General features: G+C 39.2%; 1 protein-coding gene across 1 annotated transcript in view; it reads right to left on the bottom strand.

Moving 5' to 3' along the window:
• EXOC5 (exocyst complex component 5) overlaps window positions 1-21,522 on the bottom strand; it is a 182,228-nt gene that overhangs the window by 130,182 nt on the left and 30,524 nt on the right. The window contains exons 3-7 of the mRNA XM_053697327.1: window positions 13,522-13,669; window positions 12,725-12,919; window positions 4,098-4,162; window positions 1,325-1,353; window positions 1,126-1,235 (exon numbers count right to left, since the gene is read on the bottom strand). Coding sequence (XP_053553302.1) covers window positions 1,126-1,235; window positions 1,325-1,353; window positions 4,098-4,162; window positions 12,725-12,919; window positions 13,522-13,669 — 547 coding nt within the window. The remainder of the gene's footprint in view (window positions 1-1,125; window positions 1,236-1,324; window positions 1,354-4,097; window positions 4,163-12,724; window positions 12,920-13,521; window positions 13,670-21,522) is intronic.

The raw sequence follows: 21,522 nt of genomic DNA, 5'->3' as shown, positions 1-21,522 counted from the left end.
GGCATATTACCTAGCACTGTATGTGTGCACCTTAGGGGCATATTACCTAGCACTGTATGTGTGCACCTTAGGGGCATATTACCTAGCACTGTATGTGTGCACCTTAGGGGCATATTACCTAGCACTGTATGTGTGCACCTTAGGGGCATATTACCTAGCACTGTATGTGTGCACCTTAGGGGCATATTGTAGATAAAGTCCAACTCTTACAGAGCAACTGGAAATGGGTAAATGTAAAAAAAAAAACCCAGAAAGGGAAAGAAGAATGGCATTTATTTAGCAAAACAGTTAACTGGACATAAATTCAATAAAAAGTCTTCTATACGTTTAGGGAGCTTGTTAAAACAGTATTACCCCTTTTCTTAGAAAAATACTACAAATACACCAGTATATGTCCACCCTGACGTATTGAAGGTACTGCAGGTCTTTCCAGAGAAAATGGTTAAAGGGACAGTCAACTCAAAGCTTGTTATTGTTTAAAAACATAGATAATCCCTTTAATACCCATTCCCCAGTTTTGCATAATCAACACTGTTATATTAATATACTTTTTACCTCTGTGATTACCTTGTATCTAAGCCTCTTCTGACTGCCCCCTGATCACATGGCTATTTATTTATTTATTATCTACTGACTTGCATTTTAGCCAATTAGTGTTGTGTTGTTAGGACCCACGGGCGTTAGCACAATATTATCTATATGGCTCACATGAACTAGCAGTCTCCTGTTGTGAGGAGCAAATAAAAAAGCATGTGATAAGAGGTTGTATGCAGTGGCTTAGAAACAGGCAGACATTTAGAGGTTTAAATGTTATAAAGTATATTAACCCTTTAAGGACACCGTTTTCAGTTTGCTCAATTGTTTTATGACAGAAAAATTCCGTCATATGTCCTTAAGAGGTTAATATAACAATGTTGGTTGTACAAATCTGGGGAATGGGTAGTAAAGGAGTTATCCATCTTTTTAAACTATAACAATTTTTGTGTTGGCTGTCCCTTTAACTGAACATAAAGCGATTACAAAAAGTCTACCATAAGTTTACTGAATTTGAAATTTCCTATTAGTAGAAAAGTTATTACATGAATAAAATCAACTCTGCAAAGCACACATTATACACTGCAATACCTTAAAGTGAAGTAAGACAGCAGCGACTTCCCTCATACGAGATATTTCGCCTCTGCGTTGCGCACTGGTGAACTCCTGAATTAACTGGTGCTCCAGATCATGGTACTTACCTGCAACAATGTACATACTTAGTAGAAAATAGGTTAAGGAAAGAGCATGAGAAAAAGGGCAGTGGTAAAAATAGAAATGTGCAACTCACTTGCAATTTTTGATTTTACTTCTGCAAACCTGAAAAAAAGACAAAGTACCATATGATATTTATACTGAACTACAAATATATGGTTTGACTAACTGTTGTCACATGTGAACTAGTTTCAAATTATACTCCATAATCCATAATAATATTGTCCATATATCCATCCAAAACCAAGGTTGTGACTCCAGGCCGCACAATGCAAAGTATGTAGCAATATACAGGGAGCTTAAATAACAAGGGCAATCATATAGTTTGAATATAACGGTTAGATGCACGTATACGCATAGGGACAAATAAACTCACCAGTTCTCTAGTCCCGACAACAGAAAGAAAATACAGCAAATAAAGTTTTTTTTTTCCTATCTACAAGTTTCTTAAAGGGAAAGTCTACTCAAAAATTGTTATAGTTTAAAAAAAAAAAGTTAATCCCTTAATTACCCATTCCCCATCTTTGCAAAACCAGCACTTATATTAATACCCTTGTTACCTCTGAATACATTGTATCAAAGCTTCTGCAGACTGCCCCCTTATCTCAGTTCTTTTGACAGACTTGCATTTTAGCCAATAAATGCTGACTCATAAATAACTCCACAGGAGTGAACAATGTTATCTATATGACACACATGAACTAGCAGTGAACAACTGTGAAAAACTGTCAAAATGCTCTGAGATTAGAAGGTCTTAGACATTAGCATATAAGCCTACCTAGGTTTAGCTTTCAACAAAGAACACCAAAGGAACAAAGCAAATTTGATGATAGAAGTAAATTGGAAAGTTGTTTAATATTACATATCCTATCTGAATCATGAAAGTTTCATTTCGACTAGACTGTCCCTTTAAGTTTCATATAAAAGCGTGATTTTATGAATTTTATAGTTATACTTTTAGGAATTTGCAATTTAAACTTTAGAAGAGATGGAGACTTTTTATAAGTTTTGGGTACCCGCATTTTTCTGCAACAAGCAGCAATACAGAAGTACAACAAACCAGTTAAAGGGACCGAAGACATTAGAAAAATAAACATTGTTAAATGCAACGAGCATTGTGTATAATCAATATTATTCAAACTGCACAGAATCACAAACCACAGTTTATAACAACATTTAAGTGTATAGTGTGTGCAGAAAACCCATGAGACACAAAATGAGCAAAAAGTAAGTATAACCATAAAATTGAAATACTGGCTCTTAAATAACTAAATTCAAATCCTCATGTATAAATCACATATGTCCAATGCTGAAACTATCATTTTTATGATGCTTAAAGGGACAGTCTAGTCAAAATTAAACTATCATGATTTAGACAGGGCATGCGATTTTAAACAATTTTCCAATTCAATTTTATCATCAAATTTGCTTTGTTCTCTTTGTATTCTTAGTTGAAAGCTAAACCTAGGTAGGCTCATATGCTACTTTCTTAGTCCTTGAAGGCCGCCTCTTATCTGAATGCAGTTAAGTTTTCCCAGCAAGAGGGCATTAGTTCATGTGCGCCATATAGAAAACATTGTGCTCACACCCGTGGACTTACTTATGAGGGGGCACTGATTGGCTAAAATGCAAGTCTGTCAAACGAACTGAAATAAGGGGGCAGTCTGCAGAGGCACAGATAATCACAGAGGTAAAAAGTATATTAAAGGGCCAGTAAACCTAAAAAATAATTTTATATAATTCTGCACATAGTGCAGAATTATATAACATTATATGAGTGCTAGCTTTATAAAACCTAATATATCCGGTAAACTTTTCTAAACAAACAGGGTTTTCCAGACCCGCCCTCTGTGCTCTACTGAGCGGGTCTGGTTTTCCCCGAGAGGGCATCTGGCCGCGAGCTGCATTAAGTGTAATGGCGCGGTCGGGCCGGGCTCTTACTAGACAGCTGGCCAGATGCGCTCTGAGGGAAAACCAAACCCGCTCAGTAGAGCACAGAGGGCGGGTCTGGAAAACTCTGTTTGTTTAGAAAAGTTTACCGGATATATTAGGTTTTATAAAGCTAGCACTCATATAATGTTATATAATATGTGCAGAATTATGTAACATTTTTTAGGTTTACTGGCACTTTAATATAAACTGTGTTGGTTATGCAAAACTGGGGAATGGGTAATAAAGGGATTATCTATCTTTTTAAAAACAATAAACAATTCTGTAGATTGTCCCTTTAATACCGCTGATATCCTATCTATATTACAGCTCGATTTAGATCTTTCAGATGTTTTATTTTAGCACAGCTCTTCCATCTAGTAAACAGTGCATTCCAATGCTGAGCACATCACAATTCTCTCTTTACACAGGTGTCAGATCAGCGGTTTTGCAATGCGTATATGCGCAGCTTGTCTGGAGAACGCGAGAGAGCTGACATGAACGAGATGAAGGGTAAGGGGCATAGCGCTTCTTTTTAACATGCGCTGTACAACTCAGGTCACTGCTGGGGAAGTAAATGGCACAGCTTTGGGGGTGGGATGAAGAAAATGACAGACACCAATGTTGAAAGAAAAATGTAAAATATAAATATACTGGCAAATGTTTTACTACTATAGCTATAATTACTATAAAATAGTTCAGTGCTCATTTGTTGTCTAAATAGAAAATGTTTTTTAGGAGACTCTAATGAAGTTTAGATTACTGCATATAGCAGAGAATTTCCCATGCACCTCGACTCCTGTACATGGATTTCCTGAATTGCAGGTTGCAGTAAATCTACAGTATATTTAAGATGTTAAATGGACCAAATAACCATGGTGAGCTCAAAAGCAAACAAAAAAATCCCTCTACAGACTCACCTGTCAAACGGTAACTCTTGCGCAATTAGATGCAATTTCTGAATGATATCAGCTGCCTCTTTTATCTGTCAAGAAAAATAAATACAAACACACATCTCTTTAGATGGCTTATTTGGTTTCTTAAAAAATGCAAAATTCTATAAAGGGTGACTTATAGCTACACACATTACATGGCCTTGAGTCTATGAATGGTGATTTATTGCTATATACAGGTTACAGGGCATTGAAACTATTTTATACAAAAGGTGTGTTTAAAAAGAAAAACATAATTTATGTAAGAACTTACCTGATAAATTCATTTCTTTCATATTAACAAGAGTCCATGAGCTAGTGACGTATGGGATATACATTCCTACCAGGAGGGGCAAAGTTTCCCAAACCTTAAAATGCCTATAAATACACCCCTCACCACACCCACAAATCAGTTTAACGAATAGCCAAGAAGTGGGGTGATAAGAAAAAAAGTGCGAAGCATATAAAATAAGGAATTGGAATAATTGTGCTTTATACAAAAAAATCATAACCACCACAAAAAAGGGTGGGCCTCATGGACTCTTGTTAATATGAAAGAAATGAATTTATCAGGTAAGTTCTTACATAAATTATGTTTTCTTTCATGTAATTAACAAGAGTCCATGAGCTAGTGACGTATGGGATAATGACTACCCAAGATGTGGATCTTTCCACACAAGAGTCACTAGAGAGGGAGGGATAAAATAAAGACAGCCAATTCCTGCTGAAAATAATCCACACCCAAAATAAAGTTTAACAAAAAACATAAGCAGAAGATTCAAACTGAAACCGCTGCCTGAAGAACTTTTCTACCAAAAACTGCTTCAGAAGAAGAAAACACATCAAAATGGTAGAATTTAGTAAAAGTATGCAAAGAGGACCAAGTTGCTGCTTTGCAGATCTGGTCAACCGAAGCTTCATTCCTAAACGCCCAGGAAGTAGATACTGACCTAGTAGAATGAGCTGTAATTCTCTGAGGCGGAATTTTACCCGACTCAACATAGGCAAGATGAATTAAAGATTTCAACCAAGATGCCAAAGAAATGGCAGAAGCTTTCTGGCCTTTCCTAGAACCGAAAAAGATAACAAATAGACTAGAAGTCTTACGGAAAGATTTCGTAGCTTCAACATAATATTTCAAAGCTCTAACAACATCCAAAGAATGCAATGATTTCTCCTTAGAATTCTTAGGATTAGGACATAATGAAGGAACCACAATTTCTCTACTAATGTTGTTGGAATTCACAACTTTAGGTAAAAATTCAAAAGAAGTTCGCAACACCGCCTTATCCTGATGAAAAATCAGAAAAGGAGACTCACACGAAAGAGCAGATAATTCAGAAACTCTTCTAGCAGAAGAGATGGCCAAAAGGAACAAAACTTTCCAAGAAAGTAATTTAATGTCCAATGAATGCATAGGTTCAAACGGAGGAGCTTGAAGAGCTCCCAGAACCAAATTCAAACTCCAAGGAGGAGAAATTGACTTAATGACAGGTTTTATACGAACCAAAGCTTGTACAAAACAATGAATATCAGGAAGAATAGCAATCTTTCTGTGAAAAAGAACAGAAAGAGCGGAGATTTGTCCTTTCAAAGAACTTGCGGACAAACCCTTATCTAAACCATCCTGAAGAAACTGTAAAATTCTCGGTATTCTAAAAGAATGCCAAGAAAAATGATGAGAAAGACACCAAGAAATATAAGTCTTCCAGACTCTATAATATATCTCTCGAGATACAGATTTACGAGCCTGTAACATAGTATTAATCACGGAGTCAGAGAAACCTCTATGACCAAGAATCAAGCGTTCAATCTCCATACCTTTAAATTTAAGGATTTCAGATCCGGATGGAAAAAAGGACCTTGTGACAGAAGGTCTGGTCTTAACGGAAGAGTCCATGGTTGGCAAGATGCCATCCGGACAAGATCCGCATACCAAAACCTGTGAGGCCATGCCGGAGCTATTAGCAGAACAAACGAGCATTCCCTCAGAATCTTGGAGATTACTCTTGGAAGAAGAACTAGAGGCGGAAAGATATAGGCAGGATGATACTTCCAAGGAAGTGATAATGCATCCACTGCCTCCGCCTGAGGATCCCGGGATCTGGACAGATACCTGGGAAGTTTCTTGTTTAGATGAGAGGCCATCAGATCTATCTCTGGGAGCCCCCACATTTGAACAATCTGAAGAAATACCTCTGGGTGAAGAGACCATTCGCCCGGATGCAACGTTTGGCGACTGAGATAATCCGCTTCCCAATTGTCTACACCTGGGATATGAACCGCAGAGATTAGACAGGAGCTGGATTCTGCCCAAACCAAAATTCGAGATACTTCTTTCATAGCCAGAGGACTGTGAGTCCCTCCTTGATGATTGATGTATGCCACAGTTGTGACATTGTCTGTCTGAAAACAAATGAACGATTCTCTCTTCAGAAGAGGCCAAAACTGAAGAGCTCTGAAAACTGCACGGAGTTCCAAGATATTGATCGGTAATCTCACCTCCTGAGATTCCCAAACTCCTTGTGCCGTCAGAGATCCCCACACAGCTCCCCAACCTGTGAGACTTGCATCTGTTGAAATTACAGTCCAGGTCGGAAGAACAAAAGAAGCCCCCTGAATTAAACGAAGGTGATCTGTCCACCACGTTAGAGAGTGCCGAACAATCGGTTTTAAAGATATTAATTGATATATCTTCGTGAAATCCCTGCACCATTGGTTCAGCATACAGAGCTGAAGAGGTCGCATGTGAAAACGAGCAAAGGGGATCGCGTCCGATGCAGCAGTCATAAGACCTAGAATTTCCATGCATAAGGCTACCGAAGGGAATGATTGAGACTGAAGGTTTCGACAGGCTGTAATCAATTTTAGACGTCTCTTGTCTGTTAAAGACAGAGTCATGGACACTGAATCTATCTGGAAACCCAGAAAGGTTACCCTTGTTTGAGGAATCAAAGAACTTTTTGGTAAATTGATCCTCCAACCATGATCTTGAAGAAACAACACAAGTCGATTCGTATGAGACTCTGCTAAATGTAAAGACTGAGCAAGTACCAAGATATCGTCCAAATAAGGAAATACCACAATACCCTGTTCTCTGATTACAGACAGAAGGGCACCGAGAATCTGTGAAAATTCTTGGAGCTGTAGCAAGGCCAAACGGTAGAGCCACAAATTGGTAATGCTTGTCTAGAAAAGAGAATCTCAGGAACTGATAATGATCTGGATGAATCGGAATATGCAGATATGCATCCTGTAAATCTATTGTGGACATATAATTCCCTTGCTGAACAAAAGGCAATATAGTCCTTACAGTTACCATCTTGAACGTTGGTATCCTTACATAACGATTCAATAATTTTAGATCCAGAACTGGTCTGAAGGAATTCTCCTTCTTTGGTACAATGAAGAGATTTGAATAAAACCCCATCCCCTGTTCCGGAACTGGAACTGGCATAATTACTCCAGCCAACTCTAGATCTGAAACACAATTCAGAAATGCTTGAGCTTTCACTGGATTTACTGGGACATGGGAAAGAAAAAATCTCTTTGCAGGAGGTCTCATCTTGAAACCAATTCTGTACCCTTCTGAAACAATGTTCTGAATCCAAAGATTGTGAACAGAATTGATCCAAATTTCTTTGAAAAAACGTAACCTGCCCCCTACCAGCTGAACTGGAATGAGGGCCGTACCTTCATGTGAACTTAGAAGCAGGCTTTGCCTTTCTAGCAGGCTTGGATTTATTCCAGACTGGAGATGGTTTCCAAACTGAAACTGCTCCTGAGGACGAAGGATCAGGCTTTTGTTCTTTGTTGAAACGAAAGGAACGAAAACGATTGTTAGCCCTGTTTTTACCTTTAGACTTTTTATCCTGTGGTAAAAAAGTTCCTTTCCCACCAGTAACAGTTGAAATAATAGAATCCAACTGAGAACCAAATAATTTGTTTCCCTGGAAAGAAATGGAAAGTAGAGTTGATTTAGAAGCCATATCAGCATTCCAGGTCTTAAGCCATAAAGCTCTTCTGGCTAAGATAGCCAGAGACATAAACCTAACATCAACTCTAATAATATCAAAAATGGCATCACAGATGAAATTATTAGCATGCTGGAGAAGAATAATAATATCATGAGAATCACGATTTGTTACTTGTTGCGCTAGAGTTTCCAACCAAAAAGTTGAGGCTGCAGCAACATCAGCCAATGATATAGCAGGTCTAAGAAGATTACCTGAACATAGATAAGCTTTTCTTAGAAAAGATTCAATTTTTCTATCTAGAGGATCCTTAAACGAGGTACCATCTGACGTAGGAATGGTAGTACGTTTAGCAAGGGTAGAAATAGCCCCATCAACTTTAGGGATTTTGTCCCAAAATTCTAACCTGTCAGGCGGAACAGGATATAATTGCTTAAAACGTTTAGAAGGAGTAAATGAATTACCCAATTTATCCCATTCCTTAGAAATTACTGCAGAAATAGCATTAGGAACAGGAAAGACTTCTGGAATAACCGCAGGAGCTTTAAAAACCTTATCCAAACGTATAGAATTAGTATCAAGAGGACTAGAATCCTCTATTTCTAAAGCAATTAGTACTTCTTTAAGTAAAGAGCGAATAAATTCCATCTTAAATAAATATGAAGATTTATCAGCATCAATCTCTGAGATAGAATCCTCTGAACCAGAAGAGTCCAAAGAATCAGAATGATGGTGTTCATTTAAAAATTCATCTGTAGAGAGAGAAGATTTAAAAGACTTTTTACGTTTACTAGAAGGAGAAATAACAGACAAAGCCTTCTTTATGGATTCAGAAACAAAATCTCTTATGTTATCAGGAACATTCTGCACCTTAGATGTTGAGGGAACTGCAACAGGCAATGGTACATCACTAAAGGAAATATTATCTGCTTTAACAAGTTTGTCATGACAATTATTACAAACAACAGCTGGAGGAATAGCTACCAAAAGTTTACAGCAGATACACTTAGCTTTGGTAGATCCAGCAGGCAGTGGTTTTCCTGTAGTATCTTCTGGCTCAGATGCAACGTGAGACATCTTGCAATATGTAAGAGAAAAAACAACATATAAAGCAAAATAGATCAAATTCCTTATAAGACAGTTTCAGGAATGGGAAAAAAATGCCAAACATCAAGCTTCTAGCAACCAGAAGCAAATGAAAAATGAGACTGAAATAATGTGGAGACAAAAGCGACGCCCATATTTTTTGGCGCCAAATAAGACGCCCACATTATTTGGCGCCTAAATGCTTTTGGCGCCAAAAATGACGCCACATCCGGAACGCCGACATCTTTGGCGCAAAATAACGTCAAAAATGACGCAACTTCCGGCGACACGTATGACGCCGGAAACGGAAAATAATTTTTGCGCCAAAAAAGTCCGCGCCAAGAATGACGCAATAAAATGAAGCATTTTCAGCCCCCGCGAGCCTAACAGCCCACAGGGAAAAAAGTCAAATTTTTGAGGTAAGAAAAAATATGATAATTTAAAGCATAATCCCAAATATGAAACTGACTGTCTGGAAATAAGGAAAGTTGAACATTCTGAGTCAAGGCAAATAAATGTTTGAATACATATATTTAGAACTTTATAAATAAAGTGCCCAACCATAGCTTAGAGTGTCACAGAAAATAAGACTTACTTACCCCAGGACACTCATCTACATGTTTGTAGAAAGCCAAACCAGTACTGAAACGAGAATCAGTAGAGGAAATGGTAAATATAAGAGTATATCGTCGATCTGAAAAGGGAGGTAAGAGATGAATCTCTACGACCGATAACAGAGAACCTTATGAAATAGATCCCGTAGAAGGAGATCACTGCATTCAATAGGCAATACTCTCTTCACATCCCTCTGACATTCACTGCACGCTGAGAGGAAAACCGGGCTCCAACTTGCTGCGGAGCGCATATCAACGTAGAATCTAGCACAAACTTACTTCACCACCTCCCTTGGAGGCAAAGTTTGTAAAACTGATTTGTGGGTGTGGTGAGGGGTGTATTTATAGGCATTTTAAGGTTTGGGAAACTTTGCCCCTCCTGGTAGGAATGTATATCCCATACGTCACTAGCTCATGGACTCTTGTTAATTACATGAAAGAAATAATGTAACACTTTTCTAATGCAGGCAGTTAAATTAAGTGGTAATTTTAATTTTTAATACAGTGAACATAAACTTAGCAAATAGAGGCCCAGAAACTTACAAAATAAGAAGTGCCTTCTACACAGCATTAATCTGCACCCTGTTGGAGGCTCAATAAGCAGTACTGCCCCTTAAACAAGCCTTGATTTATTTATTTTATTATTATTATTATTTAAACAAGCAGAAGATACAGTACCACCCATCCCAAATACTGTAACTAAAGAGCAAGCTCACTTTATAGCCTGTGAATCCTCACACACAGGGCAAAGGAGCTATAACAAACAGGATCCAGTTACACAGTATGGGGCGGAAGGTACAGGATCTGATTGGCTATATCATTCAAGCAAAAGCAGGATCCAGTTACAAAGTATGGGGCGGAAGGTACAGGATCTGATTGGCTGTATCATACAAGCAGGAGCCAATTACAAAGTATGGGGCAGAAGGTACAGGATCTGATTGGCTATATCATACAAGCAGGAGCAGGATCCAGTTACAAAGTATGGGGCGGAAGGTACAGGATCTGATTGGCTGTATCATACAAGCAGGAGCAGGATCCAGTTACAAAGTATGGGGCGGAAGGTACAGGATCTGATTGGCTGTATCATACAAGCAGGAGCAGGATCCAGTTACAAAGTATGGGGCGGAAGGTACAGGATCTGATTGGCTGTATCATACAAGCAGGAGCCAATTACAAAGTATGGGGCAGAAGGTACAGGATCTGATTGGCTATATCATACAAGCAAAAGCAGGATCCAGTTACAAAGTATGGGGCGGAAGGTACAGGATATGATTGGCTGTATCATACAAGCAGAAGCCAATTACAAAGTATGGGGCAGAAGGTACAGGATCTGATTGGCTATATCATACAAGCAGGAGCAGGATCCAGTTACAAAGTATGGGGCGGAAGGTACAGGATCTGATTGGCTGTATCATACAAGCAGGAGCCAATTACAAAGTATGGGGCAGAAGGTACAGGATCTGATTGGCTGTATCATACAAGCAGGAGCAGGATCCAGTTACAAAGTATGGGGCGGAAGGTACAGGATCTGATTGGTTGTATCATACAAGCAGGAGCAGGATCCAGTTACAAAGTATGGGGCGGAAGGTACAGGATCTCTGATTGGCTATATCATACAAGCAGGATCCGGTTACAAAGTACGGGGTGGAAGCTACAGGATCTGATTGGCTATATCATACAAGCAGGAGCAGGATCCAGTTACTAAGTATTGGGCGGAAGGTACAGGATCCGATTGGCTGTATGTCTACAGTTTAAAAAAAAAAAAAAGTGACTTTAATAAAGTTTCACTTTAGCATTCATTTTTTTATTAAAGTTTATTGAACGTAAAACAATTAAAGAGACACTAAACCCACATTTTTTTCTTTAATGATTCAGATAGAGCAGCAATTTTAAGCAACTTTCTAATTTACTTTTAATATCAATTTTTCTTCGTTCTCTTGCTATCTTTATTTAAAAAGCATGAATTTAAAGCTTAGTAACCAGCCCATTTTAGGTTTAGAACACTGGATAGCACTTATTTATTGGTGGCTACATATAGCAAGCAATAAGCAAACGTAAACCAGGTTCTGAACCAAAAATGGTCCGGCTCTTAAGCTTTACATTGTTGCTTTTTTTTTTTTTTAAAAGATAGCAAGAGAACGAAGAAAAATTAATAGGAGTAATTTAGAAAGTTGCTTAAAATCGCTGCTCTATCTGAATCATTAAAGAAAAAATGTGGGTTTAGTGTCCCTTTAAGTGTTATGTAACCTCTGTACAAAATTAATATCTTCTAGTTGCAGCTATTTCTATAGCAGTATTGCTACTGTTTTATAAGATCTAACAGGATCTTATTGCCTTGATGAGCTTCAAGAGATAGATATATTTATATTTATATTATATATTTAATGGACTCGCCACCCGACTAATTTCCTTGACCACCCAACTAAAATTTAAGCCGATATTGAATTAAATTTGCTTATATTATTTTTCTTTCCCAATATTTATTGCACAAATTATCATTAAATCAATTTGTTAAATTATGCAATTCATTTGTGATTTGGATAGCTTAAGTCACATTAATAAATAAGTTATAATATTGAAAGTATTACACTGCTAAAAACGAATATTAGACTGTTCCTGTCGGATTGTCTAGCTTATGACATGCCCTTGTGCCACCTGGTGTAAGCCGCATTCCAAAACCTTCTGTAAACCAGCCCTGGCAGACTAAAGACCCCATTCACAGCCAGCATGGCAACAAGTCAAACACGAAGAGAAGATTAAGTCATTAAAGCACTCTTTTAGTTGGAGAAAAAAAAAGTGTGCTAAAGAAAACAAATGCTGTATTAGCAGGATAATATTGCTAATTTACATTTGTCAACTAGACAGTCCCTCCGCAGCTTAAAGGCAACATTCTATAATGAGGCTCTTGATTCTTACTTAACGCCCCGCTGACAGCTCTTACCTTTTCATGGTTAGTAAATACATCTGACTTCAGCTCTCCGTCCAAAAACTCATTAAAATACTTCATGAGCTTCTGTGCTTCCACCGCTCGCTGCCGTGGAGTATTTACCCCCTCGAGCTGGTCTCCCAGGTGACACACCTTAGTGGCTACATAACTTATGTGCTCATCTAGCTCTTGGAAATGTTGGAAGGCAACCTGAAAATATATAAATGTATATTAAGCAATCAAGAAAGAAACAGCATGTCACTCATATTTACAGGACAGCAGGGGTTACAGATCAACTAATATACAAATAGCTGCTTAGAACATGTAAAAGGGGTTAAACACAAAGTAGAAATATCACTCGGGATTCACTGAGCACTGCTGCTCCCAAGTGGATAACTAGCAGTGTTAGTTGCACAACTCAGATGTGGAACTTACGCTGCTGTTTTCTGCAAGGGGCCAGCAGTGCTCTGCGAGTCCTGTGTGGTATTTCTACTGTGTGTTTTACCACTTTGCCTGGATTAAATACAGTAGTCTAGGGTCAATAGTCTTAAAATGACATGCTCTGATGGATTAGAGCATCCTTTTTTTACTCTGAATGTCCCTTTAAGTACAGTATATCTGCTGGCTTTCTTACGCAAACAAATGACCAGGTACATCGGTGCTGCACTGCTCATTGTGGCTAGGGTTAAACTGGTAGGCCGCAGATATCACTCTTTTGTGAATGACACAAATCAGCCAAGACAACATCCACGGGAGAGAAAACGGTTCCTCTAACAAGCAGACATTGCTTCTATATCCAGTGATCAGGTTACCTGGTTGCTCTTCTGTAATTCCTGCACTTTCCTGGCAAACTCTTTACCTTCTTTCTGGCACTGATTTTCCAACTTCTCTACCTTCCTTTGGATTCTCTCATCCATCATCTTTAATTCTTCTATGTGATTCACAAACTGATCCAATAACCTGCAAAATAAATCAATTAATAATAATGATTTCCACAAATGACCACACAAAGCAAATTGTTAATTAAATGGAAATGAAAGTTGTGATTTATGCGCTGGCTTTATTTCTCTCTTTAGTTTGCAGCCTCCCACTTGTATGTCCCTGAAAGAGTTAACTGGGTGTGCTTTTTATTATTGGTAGTGCATTGCTGTTCCCGAGCCTACCTAGGTATGCTTTTACAACAAAGGATATTTTGAAAATGTGGTAAATTTGATAAAAAAAAAGTTTTTTAATAGGACTTGCTCTGATTCATAAAAGCTTAATTTTGATTTTCAGGCCCCTTTTTAAGTTGTTACTTTTTTTAAACTGAACATCAAGAAGGCGTCACCGATTAAAAAAATAGAAACTGAATCTTTCCAAAATGACTGGATATGTAAATGGAGAGCGATAACTATGGCACCAATATACATTCTAGAAGAATGAGTAGCTACAAATGAAGTGTTTTGGTGATTTGGTAGATCTTTCAGAATGAACGTCCTTTTTATTATTAATGACAATAAAGATTATACAGAACAAAAACACGATAAAACAAATTCCACTATTCACAGCATATCTTATGGGACTGAATATTCTGCTGCTTGATTGCTTGTTGGTCTTTTCCATGTCATGCTTCCTGTCGTTAATACGCACATTAGACTACTAGCCCTTCCTGTACTAAGCTATAAAAAGATATAATTGTGACATTTGCAGACCTTTCATCTGCCTAGGGTTTAAATACACCATAGCCTGAGTTCTTTATATAGTGTTCTCCACAGGACCTAATTCATGGGCACACCACCCGGCAGATTTTACTGACCACTCAGTTAAAATTTAAGCCAATATTAAGCTAAAATGGCTAATATTTTAGCACTTGCATCACAAATGATGTTGAATTATGCAATTAATTTGTGCTTTGTATAGCTTACGTAACTTTTATAAAGAACAGAAAATGTTATAATATTGCAAAGTATAACATTGCCGTCACCTGACAGGCACAATTTTCTGTAAAGAACACCTGTACTTCATACCTTATTCTTTTCCTTTCTAAAATAAATGAAGAAACATTTGCAGCTCTGAACCGCTAAAGAATATAAACTAAAGGGACGTTAGAGTTATTTTCCATACATATGCATAAGTATTTTTGAAAAGCAACAATGCAATTATTTACACCGAGCCTTTTAATCACCATCTGACTCTACACGTCCTTTAACCCTTTAATGACCACAGCACTTTTCCATTTTCTGTCCGTTTGGGACCAAGGCTATTTTTACATTTCTGCGGTGTTTGTGTTTAGCTGTAATTTTCCTCTTACTCATTTACTGTACCCACACATATTATATACCGTTTTTCTCGCCATTAAATGGACTTTCTAAAAATACCATTATTTTCATCATATCTTATAATTTACTATAAAAAAAAATATAAAATATGAGGAAAAAAATGGAAAAAAACATTTTTTCTAACTTTGACCCCCAAAATCTGTTACACATCTACAACCACCAAAAAACACCCATGCTAAATAGTTTCTAAATTTTGTCCTGAGTTTAGAAATACCCAATGTTTACACGTTCTTTGCTTTTTTGTAAGTTATAGGGCCATAAATACAAGTAGCACTTTGCTATTTCCAAAGCATTATTTTTCAAAATTAGCGCTAGTTACATTAGAACACTAATATCTTTCAGGAATCTCTGAATATCCATTGACATGTATATATTTTTTTTTAGAAGACATCCCAAAGTATTTATCTAGGCCCATTTTGGTATATTTCATGCCACCATTTCACCGCCAAATGCGATTAAATACAAAAAATTGTTCACTTTTTCACTAATTTTTTTACAAACTTTTGTTTTCTCACTGAAATTATTTACAAACAACTTATGCAATTATGGCACAAATGGTTGTAAATGCTTCTCTGGGATCCCCTTTTTTCAGAAATAGCAGACATATATGGCTTTGGCGTTGCTTTTTGGTAATTAGAAGGCTGCTAAATGCCACTGCGCACTAAACGTGTATAATGCCCAGCAGTGAAGGGGTTAATTAGGGAGCATATAGGGAGCTTTTAGGGGTAATTTTAGCTTTAGTGTAGCAGACAACCCCAAGTATTGATCTAGGCCAATTTTGGTTATTTCATGCCACCATTTCACCGCCAAAATCGATCAAATTAAAAAAAAACGTAAAATTTTTCACAATTATAGGTTTCTCAATGAAATCATTTACAAACAGCTTGTGCAATTATGGCACAAATGGTTGTAAATGCTTCTCTGGGAAACCCTTTGTTCAGAAATAGCAGACATATATGGCTTTGGCGTTGCTTTTTGGTAATTAGAAGGTCGCCAAATGCCGCTGCGCATCACACATGTATTATAGCTAGCAGTGATGGGGTTAATTATGTAGCTTGTAGGGAGCTTGCAGGGTTAATTTTAGCTTTAGTGTAGAGAGCTCCGCCTCCCACCTAAAACATCACACCCCCTGATCCCTCCCAAACAGCTCTCTTCCCTCCCCCACCACACAATTGTCCCCGCCATCTTAAGTACTGGCAGAAACTCTGCCAGTACTAAAATAAAAGCTATAATTTAAGCTTTTTTTTTTAAAAGCATATTTACATATGCTGCTGTGTAGGATCCCCCCTTAGCCCCCAACCTCACTGATCCCCCACCAAACAGCTATCTAACCCTCCCCCTCTGCCTTAATGGGCGCCATCTTGGGTACTGGCAGCTGTCTGCCAGTACCCAGTTTAGTAAAACAAGTATGTTTTGTTTTTTTTATTGCCCTTTTCTGTAGTGTAGCTTCCCCCCCTCCCAAAACCCTTAGATCAGCGGTTCCCAACCTTTTTTCTCTCCCGTACCCCTTGATTAGGCTTTTCATTTATGAGTACCCCCCTCTCTTCGTTACCCACACCCATCCCTCAAAAGGAAGCACTTTTTTTAATAGGGGAGGTAAGCTATATCTGAATGGCATACGACTGTACGTGTATCAACAGGATTAAAGCTCAGATCTCATTCTCAGAAGGAGCCCTGCTGTGTGGCTGGCGCCCCTGGCAGCTGCCTGGTTGCCCCTAAACACGGCCCTGGGGGGGGGGGGGGTCAAAGCGTAATGATCAGAAAAATAAATATTTTAATTTGTGAGATCAGATCGATATAAACCACCCAGCCACTATGGACGTTTTTAGTTGGAAGTGAAGCAATCTGACTCAAGCAAGCACTAGCATTAGTACTTTACTTAACAGCACTGACTATAACTTATTTGTGGATGCAGACCCACCTCGCCTGTGTGACTCGCAACCTCCACAGCTCTACCACACGTGTCTACGCAGCTATGCTGCTGCAGTGCTGTTTCTAACTGCGCACTCGCAGTCAACATTTTGTGCACGGGGGTGGGTGAAGCAGGAGGCTAAGCTGTCTGGTGACAGGGTGATCATTAATATGTGGACCGGAGTCATCCACACCCGGTCCACATATTTCAGGTGCAGGGGCTCCCATCTGCCTATATGCCAGGCCTTCACTTGTCACTTTCCGGCTGAACGCTCCTTCCTTCCACAGTTCCACAATGGTTATTAGTTGATGACCCATTGAGAGTGCCCCCCCGACCCTCCCCCAGGATCTTCCGCCATTACCAACAATATTTTTGAGTACCCCCAACTGGTCTGCCAAGTACCCCCAGGGGTACACGTACCACAGGTTGGGAACCGCTGTTCTAGTTTAATTATGTAGCAAGATGCTGTCTATTTATGGCTGAATTCCATGAATCCATTCACAATGTCCTGCTGCTCTCCCAGAGGTTTCTGTAACATTGTTTTTGGCATTTTTTCTGTCTAGAAGATATTTTCACATAGTTCTGATTTTGTTGTTCTCAAAACTATGAATCTGATTCTGCGGAAATAACATGCACCCTTGTTATAAAATAAACAGAGCTGAGAAAAAGATCTTAAACACAAACACAACATTGTTCTTTCATGATTCAGATAGACCATGAGATTTTAAACAACTTTCTAATTTATTTCTATTATCATTTTTCTTCATTCTCTCTGCATCTTTTGTTGAAAAGCAGGGCTGTAAGCTTAGGAGTCGGCTCATTTCTGGAGCACTATATGGCAGCAGTTTTGCAAGAATGTTACCCATTTGTAAGAGCACTAGAGGGCAGCACTATTTCCTGTCATGTAGTGCTGCAGATGCATACCTAGGTATCTCTTCAACACAGAATATCATGAGAACAAAGCAAGTTTGATAATAGAAGTACATTTTTAAAATGTTTTGCTCTGTCTGAATCACAAGACATTTTTGGGCCTCATATCCCTTTCATTTTCAGATTTACTTCCGTTATCAATTTACTTCATTCTCTTGGTATCCTTTTTAAAGAGAACAAAACTCTACTGGGAGCTAGCTGAACACATTAAGCCAATGACAGGCCGCTCACAGCAGTGCACTTGCTCATGAGCCTATCTATGTATGCTTTTCAACACTGGACACCAATAGAACAAAGCAAATTAGATAAGAGAAGTAAATTGGAAAGTTGTTTAACAATGCATGTTCTATATGAATCAAGGTTTAATTTTGACTTTACTGTCCCCTTAATGCCATTGTTCTCTTGCAATTCTATTTACAGAGAATCAACTCTTAGTAAGTTTCAAGAAGATCAATGAATAGAATTATTGCTTGAAGTGAAATAGATCTGCACAAGGACTTAAGTGTGAGGAGGGAGGGGCAAGCAGTAAAAATGAAATGTAATGTCACTGTTTTAGTTAAAACAGAATTTATGCTTACCTGATAAATTACTTTCTCCAACGGTGTGTCCGGTCCACGGCGTCATCCTTACTTGTGGGATATTCTCTTCCCCAACAGGAAATGGCAAAGAGTCCCAGCAAAGCTGGTCACATGATCCCTCCTAGGCTCCGCCCACCCCAGTCATTCGACCGACGGACAGGAGGAAATATATATAGGAGAAACCATATGATACCGTGGTGACTGTAGTTAGAGAAAATAATATATCAGACCTGATTAAAAAACCAGGGCGGGCCGTGGACCGGACACACCGTTGGAGAAAGTAATTTATCAGGTAAGCATAAATTCTGTTTTCTCCAACATTGGTGTGTCCGGTCCACGGCGTCATCCTTACTTGTGGGAACCAATACCAAAGCTTTAGGACACAGATGAAGGGAGGGAGCAAATCAGGTCACCTAAATGGAAGGCACCACGGCTTGCAAAACCTTTCTCCCAAAAATAGCCTCAGAAGAAGCAAAAGTATCAAACTTGTAAAATTTGGCAAAAGTGTGCAGTGAAGACCAAGTCGCTGCCTTACATATCTGGTCAACAGAAGCCTCGTTCTTGAAGGCCCATGTGGAAGCCACAGCCCTAGTGGAGTGAGCTGTGATTCTTTCAGGAGGCTGCCGTCCGGCAGTCTCATAAGCCAATCGGATAATGCTTTTAAGCCAAAAGGAAAGAGAGGTAGAAGTCGCTTTTTGACCTCTCCTTTTACCAGAATAAACAACAAACAAGGAAGATGTTTGTCTGAAATCTTTAGTAGCCTCTAAATAGAATTTTAGAGCACGGAATACGTCCAAATTGTGTAACAAACGTTCCTTCTTTGAAACTGGATTCGGACACAAAGAAGGTACAACTATCTCCTGGTTAATATTTTTGTTGGAAACAACTTTCGGAAGAAAACCAGGCTTAGTACGCAAAACCACCTTATCTGCATGGAACACCAGATAGGGCGGAGAACACTGCAGAGAAGATAACTCTGAAACTCTTCTAGCAGAAGAAATTGCAACCAAAAACAAAACTTTCCAAGATAATAACTTAATATCTACGGAATGAAAGGGTTCAAACGGAACCCCTTGAAGAACTGAAAGAACTAGATTTAGACTCCAGGGAGGAGTCAAAGGTCTGTAAACAGGCTTGATCCTAACCAGAGCCTGAACAAATGCTTGAACATCTGGCACAGCTGCCAGTCTTTTGTGAAGTAAAACAGATAAAGCAGAGATCTGTCCCTTCAGAGAACTTGCAGATAATCCTTTCTCCAAACCTTCTTGTAGAAAGGATAGAATCTTAGGAATTTTTATCTTGTTCCATGGGAATCCTTTAGATTCACACCAACAGATATATTTTTTCCATATTTTATGGTAAATTTTTCTAGTTACAGGCTTTCTAGCCTGAATCAGAGTATCTATTACAGAATCTGAAAACCCACGCTTTGATAAAATCAAGCGTTCAATCTCCAAGCCGTCAGTTGGAGGGAAACCAGATTCGGATGTTCGAATGGACCCTGAACAAGAAGGTCCTGTCTCAAAGGTAGCTTCCATGGTGGAGCCGATGACATATTCACCAGGTCTGCATACCAAGTCCTGCGGGGCCACGCAGGAGCTATCAAGATCACAGAGGCCCTCTCCTGATTGATCCTGGCTACCAGCCTGGGGATGAGCGGAAACGGTGGGAATACATAAGCTAGGTTGAAGGTCCAAGGTGCTACTAGTGCATCTACTAGGGTCGCCTTGGGATCCCTGGATCTGGACCCGTAGCAAGGAACCTTGAAGTTCTGACGAGACGCCATCAGATCCATGTCTGGAATGCCCCATAATTGAATTATTTGGGCAAAGATTTCCGGATGGAGTTCCCACTCCCCCGGATGGAATGTCTGACGACTCAGAAAATCCGCTTCCCAATTTTCCACTCCTGGGATGTGGATCGCAGACAAGTGGCAGGAGTGATCCTCCGCCCATTGAATTATCTTGGTCACTTCTTTCATCGCCAGGGAAGTCCTTGTTCCCCCCCTGATGATTGATATATGCAACGGTCGTCATGTTGTCTGACTGAAACCTTATGAATTTGGCCTTTGCTAGTTGAGGCCAAGCTCTGAGAGCATTGAACATCGCTCTCAGTTCCAGAATGTTTATCGGGAGAAGAGACTCTTACCGAGACCATAGACCCTGAGCTTTCAGGGATTCCCAGACCGCGCCCCAGCCCACTAGGCTGGCGTCGGTCGTGACAATGACCCACTCTGGTCTGCGGAAGCTCATTCCCTGTGACAGATTGTCCAGGGTCAGCCACCAACGGAGTGAATCTCTGGTCTTTTGATCTACTTGAATCGTCGGAGACAAGTCTGTATAATCCCCATTCCACTGTCTGAGCATGCACAGTTGTAATGGTCTTAGATGAATTCGTGCAAAAGGAACTATGTCCATTGTTGCAACCATCAATCCTATTACTTCCATGCACTGCGCTATGGAAGGACGAGGAACAGAATGAAGTACTTGACAAGAGCTTAGAAGTTTTGATTTTCTGACCTCTGTCAGAAAAATCCTCATTTCTAAGGAATCTATTATTGTTCCCAAGAAGGGAACACAAACTGGTAATGCTTGTCCAATAAAGCGAACCTTAGGAACTGATGATGTTCCTTGTGGATAGGAATATGTAGGTACAAATCCTTTAAATCCACGGTAGTCATAAATTGATTTTCCTGGATAGTAGGTAGGATCGTTCGAATATTTTCCATTTTGAACGATGGTACCCTGAGAAATTTGTTTAGGATCTTTAGATCCAAAATTGGTCTGAATGTTCCCTCTTTTTTGGGAACTATGAGCAGATTGGAATAAAATCCCATTCCTTGTTCTCTTATTGGAACTGGATGTATCACTCCCATCTTTAACAGGTCTTCTACACAATGTAAGAATGCCTGTCTCTTTATTTGGTTTGAAGATAATTGAGACCTGTGGAACCTTCCCCTTGGGGGTAGTTGCTTGAATTCCAGGAGATAACCTTGAGAAACTATTTCTAGTGCCCAAGGATCCTGAACATCTCTTGCCCAAGCCTGAGCAAAGAGAGAAAGTCTGCTCCCCACTA

The sequence above is a fragment of the Bombina bombina genome, chromosome 1, assembly GCF_027579735.1.
Source record: "Bombina bombina isolate aBomBom1 chromosome 1, aBomBom1.pri, whole genome shotgun sequence".
Taxonomy (NCBI): Eukaryota; Metazoa; Chordata; class Amphibia; order Anura; family Bombinatoridae; genus Bombina; species Bombina bombina.
This window is presented reverse-complemented; position numbering and strand designations above follow the sequence as displayed.